This window comes from Opisthorchis viverrini (genome assembly GCF_000715545.1).
Source record: "Opisthorchis viverrini unplaced genomic scaffold opera_v5_25, whole genome shotgun sequence".
NCBI lineage: Eukaryota > Metazoa > Platyhelminthes > Trematoda > Opisthorchiida > Opisthorchiidae > Opisthorchis > Opisthorchis viverrini.
Window position 1 is genome coordinate 166,173 of NW_008751681.1, and position 11,725 is coordinate 177,897.

General features: G+C 45.0%; 1 protein-coding gene across 1 annotated transcript in view; it reads left to right on the top strand.

The window, feature by feature from the left end:
- The window catches only part of T265_02129 (hypothetical protein), a gene marked incomplete at both ends in the record, with an annotated part of 66,048 nt that extends 55,143 nt beyond the window's left edge, over nucleotides 1–10,905 (top strand). The window contains 4 exons of the mRNA XM_009166303.1: nucleotides 1,326–1,553; nucleotides 1,780–1,839; nucleotides 7,072–7,422; nucleotides 8,118–10,905. Of these exons, the coding sequence (XP_009164567.1) occupies nucleotides 1,326–1,553; nucleotides 1,780–1,839; nucleotides 7,072–7,422; nucleotides 8,118–8,718 (1,240 nt within the window). The remainder of the gene's footprint in view (nucleotides 1–1,325; nucleotides 1,554–1,779; nucleotides 1,840–7,071; nucleotides 7,423–8,117) is intronic.
- Between the last annotated feature and the right edge of the window lie 820 nt (nucleotides 10,906–11,725).

Here is an 11,725-nt window from a genome sequence, read left to right on the forward strand (position 1 = left end):
CCGCTGAATTTCCAGAAATGCAAACTCATAAATCTGGGGAAGAGCTACCACTTCCCATACAAAGTGGGATCCAATGAACTGGAATGGGTGGCTGAGGAAAAAGACCTCGGCGTCTGGATTTCTAGCAACCTGAAGCCGAGTAAACACTGTCTATCAGTATATCGCAAGACCTCGGCACTGCTCGGGATGCTTAGGAGAATATTTTATCGTTTTACGCCTGAAATTCTCCCTATTATCATGAACACATATCTCCGGCCGACAATGGAATACGCGATCCAAGCCTGGTCTCCATGGCTGCAAAAGGATACACAACTGCTAGAGCGTATCTACCACCGCGCGACCAAGCTGGTCATTGGCCTCCGAAACGTTCCCTACAGTGAAAGGCTACGTAAACTTGATTTGTTTGATTTAACTTATCGGCGTATACGAGGAGACCTCATCCTGATGTTGAAGATAATAAACACCCCTAATCACCCTTTAAAACATTTGTTCACAGTTAACTTGGCCGTTGACATTCCATGTTCCCGCATTAACTGTCCGCGCTACTTTTTTTCAGTCCGCGTATCCCTCACGTGGAACAAACTACCAACATCTGTTGTGGATTGTAGTAACCTCGAGACTTTCAAACATTCGCTTGACGAATACATAAGATCTCACCCAACTTCCCTCATCAACATTTGAGATGCAGATTACAAACAATAGAACATATATGTCATATCATTCCGTTTATCTGTATACATACACACACACACCAATATCCTTTGGTCATTGTAAAGCAAAATGCTTTTTAGACCAATATAACCTCGATTTACCTTGATTTACTCTAAAAAGCCAGTATTCCTAATCCATTCTGACTTGCCCTTGATTGCGGTCGCCATCCATTTCACATACCCAGCGCGTCCAGGATGTCCACTGAATGGACAACCCAAACCAGACAGATTTTTAATGTGAATATGTGGTTTATTGTGGGCGCATTCACTCAGCTGTAAGGTTTAGGACTAAAATAATTGCATGGTTGCACTTGGTCCCCTATTTCTTGCGATTCAATTTAGATTTATCGGTATCTTTTGTTCACCGACGTTGATAGAATTATAACCTGTTCCTTAACCCAAGGCCTATGTGATTATTTCATACAATCTATCGACACCTCTTACGTTAGCTCTTAATTGAGCCCAATAGGTGGACATCTCGCAACCGTTTGCATATGGGAACAATCGTAACCAGTATCGGGTATCTCGGATACACCGCGCAGATTGTCGTCAAACTCACTCATCTCGAACATACAGAATATTTCTGTGTTGTCTTCGTCCGGCTTTCATTTTCAGCCATGTTACTCCCGCACCAGTTCCTATGACTACACGAACATCCAAGGGTCATCATGGCTTCAACCTGGCCCCCACATCAAGCGCGGCACCCGGACACCACACTGCGCTACTTGACCGCACGGCAACAATTGGCCCACCTAGTAGCACTACCGGTGTCACTCCAGGGGGTCCAACAGTCGTTTCTGCCCGTGGACCAGGTGGCGATATAATTAGCGGTTTACATTCAACGTAAGTACATCAGTGTCAGCAGTCGTGCTTACATGGATTTGTTAATCACACACTGTTTTGAGCTTGCGATCCATTGTCCTCTTTGAACGCTTTCGCCGTATTTATAAGAGTTAAGCTCATCAATCATCACCCGGCGCATTGCAGTCCATTACATTCGTTTATCGTAGCTTTGCCCAGTTGATTAATCTCCGACCTCCTTTCTTCATTCTTTTTCTACCGTCTGCAGAGCCAATGATCCATCAAGTTCCAATTTCAATCGGTTCGATTTTGCTTACGGCTCACTTAGGTAGTCCCATTTATGTTCGCTCGCACAAGCCAGCACTCCATCCTTCCTGCACACTTGTTGTTTTTCACCACCCCTGGCGTGATGCCGCTTCCCCGAGTGTGCTCACCGTTTTCTCTTAACCGCGAAGTCTAACTTGTTTTTATGCGTTGAAACCAAGGCTCACAACCTGTTATCTTTAGAATTAGGTCGAGAGTGGTACAGGTTTAGTTAATCAACAAATCCTGTAGACTGTAAGCCCACTCTCACTATGATTGTGTTGTGTCTTCACGGTTGGAACCTACAGTGACAGGATGGTATTATCGCGTTTCGAAGACTACCAACATCTTTCACATGCGAAGATCTTGAAGAGGGGGGATTTTTGACACCTGTTGTTGTAATTGCTTCGCGATTCTTTCTGGGAGAACTCCATGAAGAAAAGGGATTTTTCCTATTCTGTGTACTGGTCCATTTTCCTGTGGGCGTTCTCGTAATAGGTCGTGGCTGACGCAGAATGTCGTTTGGGACTCTGTCCACGAGGTCATCCTGGTGGAGCGCTGTGCCTTGCCCACGACTACGTGTCGCGTACCCCAAATCTCCAATACCCCTTAAAATTTTGGATGCCTTGTTCATTATCTGTCTTAAATCATGCACAGTACACTGGCGGCCAGCAGTCTGTCTGTTGCAGTTTAAATAGAAAATAGGGTTAAAGGAACATCGCCAACTGACCAATGTGTCAAGCATACGAACCATGCTTCAGTGTTTGATTTTTAATGCACAGACATCTAAACGCATCAGTGTTTTCTAGCAAGTTAGATTTCTCGATCACAGCTGGGATTCAAATAGCTTATGGCGCTACTCATATCTGGCGTGCAACCAGTAGAAAGCCAGAAGCTTCATTTACTCGTCAGTTCTCTAGATTCAGACAACAGGGATCTAGCACGAAGGTATAAAACTTGAACCCAGGAACTTTCCGCTCAAGAGCGGTATTCCTGGTTTGACTGTAACACTTTGCTGATGAGAAGCATTTAGAGAGCTCAGCTCGTGGGTTTATTTCAAAGTAGGACGTTGCGTCAGGGAAATGTTTCAAAACCCTCAGTACCAGAACGGATGAAAAATGAATTAGTCAGCATATTTTCAAAGTCTAGTCCAGTGGAGGGCTGAAGCTCATCAGAGTGTGACGTGTGAGAAGGAATGGTCATAAAATTTCACCCTGAAGAACCTCAATACTACTAAGAAGGAACAAATAATACTACGGCTCAACCACTAGATACCGAAATCTGGAACAAAATCGATCCATCCACCAACCAAATATGGAGGCACAGCATTCAGCAGAACAAAACTGATGTAGGAGTTTTTTGTATCCACAATTAGTGACACTGCAAAAAGATGGTAGGAGCATTTAGCTGTGGACTAACCTTCCTCCAGGGACGAAACAGTAAATTAAAGACTTCAAACCACAGCAACTAGCATAGTGCGGCTCATCTTGTAAACAAAATAAGGGGATAACTGAAGTGACTTGTAACGTTTTTGAGCAGAGCTGGAGACGATGCACTGAGGCGATCCTTCCCCCACTTTTGAATTGGCTTTAACGAAACCACTGATCCAAAGTTCTGCCGTAGAAAAACTGGCAAAGACGCAATAGCGTCGTTATTTAGCGTAAAATTAGGCAGTTATGAAGGAGTACCCCGAGTCCGAAAGAAATTTCTGGTCGTCAGAATTTAGACAAAGGTGTGAAGAGATCTCAAAAGTCTGTTATCATTTGGAGGAAGTTTAGATTGCATTGGAAGGAGATAGAAATTCTGAGTTTAAGCTATTCGAATTCGAACAGCTCGTGCCGAGCGAATCTTTTACGGCTCCATATCCCAGTTGATGCATACGGGTCGGTCAGTTGGCATACGAAGAACAACGATTTCTTTCTTGAATGCGTTCACACTGGTACCCTACGCCTCTCGTATTTGTAAGCAGGTTCCTTCTGCCACCGAATTCGAGGTACGTGTTGCTAAACCCTCAGTCGTAGACGAATAAGTAATTCAGAGGGGACTAACTTGGGTACTAGATCACGAAATTTGAATTTGGGTGAGGACATTTCCACCATAAAAGATTTCGGCTTAACTAGGAAACTAGGCGGTCTTATTAAATCCTTTAACAACGCATCATGTGAAACGAATAGTTGTGTGAGGGTTACGAAAGAGATTTGAGACCGATTCTACAAAGATTGCTGAGTTTAATAAAACAGTTTTCAATGGTTTTAGACATAGAAGTGTAGAAAAACTCGTCCGAATATTGGTTAAAATTCAAAAGAATGTATACTTTGGCGACTTAGGTTTTAGAGAAGTTGGATAGGAATCTGGGCTGACTGTAGACAATGAAAAAATTCAATGCATCTCAGGAATGTTGAAAATATATTTGAGTTGGCGGTGCCCATTTTGAAAGAATTTCCTTCTAAACATTTGTGAGTGGACATGCCAACGTTTTTTATCACCTTGTTTAAGGTCAAGTATGGCGCTTGTTTTTTTTCTTCTAAGGTCAGCGCAAAACGATGGTTAAATCCAGTAGTAATCTTTGCGACCACTCAAATTGAGCAACCAGTTGGATGACATTTATGTTTCGATCGATTCACTTCGGTATCCATCATGTGAGCGTATATCAGACCAAATGCGCGCGTAAGTCTGTTAGGAGTGTGCTGCTTGCGCAGGTTCATATGGGCTGCTATCAGGAAATTATCTCTCTAGGTCCCACAGTCCCCAGTAAACGGCTTCGACCACTGTCGTTGGTTTCTCAGTGGTAGTGGGTTACGCCCTTTTATTCGCCCCAGAATAGCAGTCCCCCTACGTTCAATGCACCCTGAGTGAGAATCTGTAAACAGCTCCACATACATTCAGTAGACAATCTCTGTCTTGTGCGTTGGGGGGGGGGCAACAAACTAGAGCATAGCTTTCAAACAGTCACCATGGGCAGGCTCTGTGTTTGATCAGTAGTCTCCCGTACCACCAGCTCCTCTTGGCTGTTTTTGGGACGAGTGTTCTGGTCCGGCTGTCTAGGATACTGCCTCATTGCGTATGTAAAATTGACTTCCACACTGATCTAATCCGTTAACCGATTCGACTCAAGAATAGGTTTTCTGTGGGGCAACGGTTAACGACGAATGAAACTAACTTAATTCGCGTCAGATTCCACCGGTCTTCTCACAATTTTTAGCATCTTCAAATGCCAGTGATGAGCTTGTGTTAGGTCTATTGCATTACTTTTTTCCTTGTACTACACTGCTTTCAACACCTGCATTCGTGTTAACAGTGATGGACAATCTTATACCTACTTTGATACAGAAGTCTACCTTTTGTTTGAGTCTCAGTCCATCAGTACCTAATTTTCTTCGTTCCCTTATCTGGTTAACTTTTGGAAATGGCTGACTCTCTGACGCAGTCGAAAACTACCGTTACGTCATGATAAGCTAGAATGAGGTGAAATTTGTTGAAACATGACTTGTTTGCAGTAACGCGAAATACGTTCGGCCCCCGTGGAAAGCTAAGAACGTATCAAGTGTCTGCATATAAGCGGGTGGATGTCGTGACCGTGAGAGTTCTTACGGCCAGCTATGTTCCGTTGACAAACTGCTTCCTGTGCACATCCTTGCTGACAACTAAAACGCATTGTCTGCTAGTGATTCAGCGTAGCATCGAGTTTAGAACGCAACCGCTTTGTTGATAGGGTGCGAAGACCTGGGAACGTTTCACTCCAGTGACGACTTCTCAGTTGGAAGGTCTACTCGTCGTGTGAGTCGTCTTACCTTCTGAACTGCTAGAGGAGCCAGTCCTCACATGACCTCGTGATGGGAACTCTGTGGTTGATGTATGAGTGGCTGGAGATGGCTCATTGGTTAAGGCACCAGTTTACAGACCGAAGGTCCACCCAACCTCAGCATCTCGACTGCTCTTGTCTAGGCTTGGACGATCTGGCATTATCCCAGCCCTCGTGTCTCCTTTCGTTGGCATAGCAACTAGGTCCCTAAACGGTGCCACAACTGAACGATTATTATTTGTTATTATGAGTGGCACCATAATTTAAGTGCGAATTAATCACTAGTGATTGGCCACCTATATTAGACAATAATTTAGTGTTTGGCTATTATCCGGGAGGTTGCGAGTCCGGATCTCCCCTTAGACTCGTGAAACGCACACTGCTGATGATTCCCGACATGAATAGAATGGCTGAACAGTATAGATTAAGTTTAGTTATAGAAACCTCGACAGCGACCATTTTGGTTGTTTTCAACGTTCGGATCGGTAATCAAAAGCCGAATGAAGGTGACATAAACAGTCTTAAGGGAAGATTTATTCCATCCACCGCACTGTTGTCCAATCTGAGTCAACGTATTTTATCATCCAAGAAGTAGTCATCTCACCAGGTAGTAACATCTTATGATAGTTCCACGCCTTGTAGTATCTGGGGCACATATTCTTGTAGAGCTGTTTGGTTCTCATTGCATGGGGCATAATACTGACTGATTTTTTTATTGTTAATGTTACGGGGACTCAATGCAACACACCAGGGTGCCACAATTCTTTCATTTGCATTATTATTTTTGGTGATATCCACCAACTCAATGTTTCGGACAAGTTGTAAGCTACAATGTGAGTTGACGTATTGAATGAGGATTTACAGCTCTACAAGAGCCCCAGGGGTACCAAACCCGGAATCGGCCCATGAGGACCACGTAAATTCCTACTATTTCAGAAGGAATCTTGTTTCATCTCATTTGGAAAGTACATGTTCTATCATGTTCAAAGCTGGCTCACAGTACACACAGGGCGTAGACAGTACGTCCTCACGTCGCACCTGGATTTGATAGTTTTAACAGCTTTCGTGAATAACAGCAATTTCTCACCTCCAGCCCATCGCTTACGTGTTTTCCAATACCTCAAATATTCCCAAAAATGGAGTATCCATCCTATATTTTGTTGAATTTCGCCCGGGTCTCCACTTTATAATTCTTTTGATTACGCCCGTAGTTGTCAGAACGCTGCCGAATAACTGTTGGGTAGCCAACTTTGTCTGCAATCTGCTGCACTCATCTAACGTTGTAACGTGGATTTCATCACACAAAATACGGGTAAATCCGTTTCTAGTTGTGCACCTTCACTTACCTTTTTCGTCACTCCCAGCATTCATCAATACGTGCTCCTTTCCCACCACAAGCATCATGTTGTGCTAAGGTTAACCTCGTCCTTATTTGTAAATATGATTTTCCTATAGGACAGGCCCACCGACTTATGCCAGTGCGAGCAGGCGTGGAACCAACGCGTCGGTCACTTCACGTGAGTCGGCCGTTTTATCACCTTATCCCAATGCTCCTGTGGGTGCCAATCCTACCCTTCCTGGCGCCGCTGCTTTCCCACGACTTACTCCCGAGCGGCGCACAATTCACTCCACTAACCAACCGAATGCAGAATTTGAAACAAGTCCGCCCAACTTGACTGCTTCCGTTGCCTCACGCTGTATAAACATGACCGGACCTGTTTCGGGGTCAGGATCCCCCAATACGAGTCCCTCTGGTGCCGCTGGATTCACCTTCTTCAAATCATTAACTTCGAAGATTGCGCGACGGTGAGATCAACAGTGATTTTTAAGTACCTATTGAAGCCGCTTGTCTAGTTATAAGTTCGTTTAGATGGTTTGGTTATCAATTTTCAGCCTTAGACGTGTTAGACGATTTGTGCATGAGTTTTGCTAGTTCATTTACTGTTTGATTGTCCATCACCTGCCGTGCACAAATCACATGTTTTTCTCCACTCCATTCTAACTTCAAATATTAGTGAATCAAAGTACATCAACCTTAGCGGTCTGTCCTAAAAAGTGCATGGTGTAACTCAATTTAACTCGCTTATACTTGAATTGGAATGGACCGCACTTCATTTAACTGTAGATTCATCCAGAATGAAAGTGACACCAGTTGCCTTGACAATTGTCTGTTACAGTTTCTCCTCGTTGGCGTGATTGTGGGATCCATGGAAGCGTTTGATGTCCTTCTCATGCGGTAGGCAGTTTTATGTTAACATCGCTGTTAGTCGATGTAACCCTGCTCATGATCATGCTGGTGTGCGATGTAGATCAGTTTGCAATTCGCTCAGCTTGTTTTTGGCCTCAGGAGTCTTCGACTGTACTGGAAAGGTTCATTGGCCTATTCCTCTTCGTTATGACCTGATAGCATGTGAATGTTCCGATTATTCTGTTATTTATGGATAGATACCGTGTATACGTCTCATCACTCACCACTTTGATCGTTTTCTTTTGTCTGACAGTGGTCCAATGGGCGCCGGCACCACTCCTGTCGGGACGCTATCTGGTGTTGCGGAGTTACCTGGACCTAATAGCCCCGATGAAATGGGACGGGCGCATCTTCCTACTTCTGTGACAGGCACACAATCATCAACCCAAAATTACGTCTCGAGCGAGGCCAGTTCTACAGGCTCAACCACACCTACAACCCACGGTATTCCTGGTAATGCTACGCCGGGTGGTAGCTCTGGAGGTTCACCTGTATCACAAACCGGAAACAAAAATGCCATTTATGCTGATGAGAATGGTGATGATCAGTCGAAACCGCGCAGTCTTCGGTTCACTTGGTCCATGAAGACAACAAGTCATATGCCGCCCAACAGCATGATACGAGAAATAAAGAACGTTCTTGCTCTCAACGGCTGTGAGTATGAACAGCAGGAGCGCTTTCTGTTAGTTTGCAAACACGGTGATCCAAACACGGATTCTAGTGTTCAGTGGGAAATGGAAGTTTGTAAACTACCTCGTCTATCACTAAATGGGATTCGGTTTAAACGCATTTCTGGGACAGCTGTGGCCTACAAGAATATCGCGTCACGGATAGCCAACGATCTACACATGTGAAAGCTCTTTCTTGGTCGACGTCTTCTCATCATTCGCAGTTGAACGGAACACGCACAGTCGATCACTACCCGCCTTTAAGCTAGATCTCAGCAACCGACTGACTGGAATGTTGGTGAATCTGGACACGCAGCAGCTTCATCTTTCAGTGTATAGGCACTTGCTACGGCACCTGCGACTGGTAATCTATCCCGCCTGCACACTGATTTATCACTTAGCCGTCGTGCTACCGTTTGCGTGTCACTGATGCAAAGGTTCCCCCTGTACAGACTCGCTTATGGGCCATTTTCATCTGTCGGTCGGGCGTGGCGGGATGTGCTTTGTCATCTGATATTTTCGATACATTTTAAACAACTTCGAGTGCATCACCAGCAAGGTCAGTTGTTGTCTCAATTTGGTTTAGATGTGCGCATTCCGATCACATCTGTTCAGAAAATGTACGTGCGCATATTTGCGCCCGAGAGACTCGTGTCCGTGGTGTCTTCGGGGAGGCTAGGTGAGCGCAACCACTGGCGATTTTTTACTCACTCTCGGTTCTTGAAGATTTGCTATTCTTTCGGTCACTTGTTCCTACCTCTTACCATCTATGGAAACCTAATTCTTGTATTTCTCCAGAGTAAATGACCTTCTGTCATTCACACGTGATTTGCCGCTTTTCCCAAAGGCGTATCCCTCATATCCTGTACCGGTCCCCATCTGGTCGCTTCTAGCCTCTTTACCAAAGTATGAATAACTTTGCCTTTTTCCCATTTTCTGCTTTCTGTGTTCTTGCAAACGATTCATCTACTTACGAGTCAGCTTGTCTCTGTGTTGTATTTCTCTTTTATACTTATCCTCATAATGCGGTCATCAGCTGTCCGCCTCCGCCTAATCTCCTCTATCTCCACTTTCGATTCGTTTGCCGGTGTTCTGATGTGAGAATTATTCCCACCCACGCTAACTCATCCTTCGGAGCCGCTGTTATAGCGCGCCTTATTCAATCGACAGATGTACTTATGAAATTCTGTTGTCTGAAGTATTTTTATACTTTTATCAGTTATGTCATTCGTAGTCGGACTACTCTTACCCAAGCGAGCTTACTCTTCAAATGGTCACCACTCATCCGTCTTCATGAGCGGCGTAGGCGCTTCGTATCTTTCAACATCTTTCCACTGGAGATTGATATAGCACTTACACTCCTTCCAATAGGAATTATCTTTCTCGCTCAGTCCCCAACATCTGCACAATTCTTCATTCTGGTGAACATTCTTGTCGAATTTCTCACACCGTTTCATTCTATTACGAAATCGGTGTGTCCGCAGGTCTAGCTGCTATGAACACTTCCAAATGGTCGTTCTGATGTATAAATTTCGCCCCATGCATTCTAGTTAGTTCGTTATCTCGACCAGGTTGCGCGCTGCCTAGCCCTGAAGAATCTGCCAACACACTTCTACGCATGTCTTTCCTGTTCTTAAATGATTTGTGTTATCGCCACTTCGTCCCCTTGTTTACATTTAATCCAAATTCCCGTGATCGCTCACATGATGCAGTCTACCGTGTGCATGTGGCCGACGCACACAGGCATCAACTTCATTCTCGTTGTTTCTCCATTCTCTGATAATATCCCTTACGCTGGCGCACTTGCCCTCCTCGTCATTCAAGGTGCAGTTGCTTTTGTGGTTTTTCTATTCACCTCTTCACCTCCGTTTCATGTGACTTGGCCCACGTACACGCCTTCCCCTAGTTCTGCTCCAAACATTGATTTTTTACGTGTCATTGGTGGTCATGAGGGTTGGATTTCTCTGGATTCCCATTCTCGCCCATCCCGCCACCTTCGTTTCTTCTAGCAACCACGTGTACATGTATAATCACGCCAAATTGTGGTCACCGACTTCAGTCGTGATATGCTGTATATTAAAACGGTTCACGACTCGCCACTCTGTTCATAGCTTCTTATCCCGACTCCGTCTCTCCACTCAACGGACAGGTCATTCTCCCTTTTTGTTGTATCCACCGTACTCCTTTAGCTTGGCTGTGTACACATACTTGAATTGCGTGTCTTGACCACAGTTCCGCAATTAAGTCTTCACTTATGCCACCCCGCCACTCACTTCCTCTGTGCCCTATCTCTACACTGTTTGTGGTATACAGTGCTCGCGCACTGAATGACAACCCTAACACTCACCATTAAGGATAGAATTTTTTCGTCAATCACGTTTTTCTTCATGTCTCCGGGGGGAATGTTGTTCGCTGGTCCGAAGCTTGCACGCAGCCGCAACCTTTCAAGGGTGAGCACAAACCGATAATTCCAAATAATTCACTCAGTATTTGTTGTTTCTAGGCTGTTTGTTTACAAAAGCTTAGCTAGGATTCTTGAGTAAAGTGAGGCCCCCCCCAAAAATTTTCGTCACGGCGTCAACACTATATATGTTTTGCTTTTTACGAAGAGATATACTACTGTCAGAGTGTTCTGGTGTTTAGTTAACTGTTTTAAACACCCCTACCTATGATCTGCAGCCCTTTTACTCAGAACGGCCGAAGATTCTTACCACAAGCCTATCCAAAGCTCCCTTTCATCATCATTGTCAGCTGTAATAACCGCGTACTCGTACTGTGGTTGTAGCTGCCGCAGTTTCGTTCACCGATGGTTTGAGGAGGAGGGTTAGGTAGCTGGCAGGTGGGAGCTGTTAAATTGGTGCATAAATCCAGCACTGTCAGTGGGCTGTCAAGTGGTGAGGGGGTTGGAAAAGGAGCTATCCATTGAAGGCAATAGCTTGGATGCACGAGCGACATTGAGGGCGCGACTGGGCCACATCTGACAATGTCTCTAGCCATTGATGTGGCCCCTCTCGGGCTCCCCATCCAGGAAGACGGCAATGACCAGCGCAGCTAAGTTTGCTGGTACTGGCTTTCATACTTCGCTGCCAAGTCATTGGTTGACCGCCTCTGGCTCTCTTCCACCCTTCACGTGGTTGTGCGAAAAGAGCCCTTCGAGGAAGTCGGTCGACTGGCATACGCAACACGTGGCCAA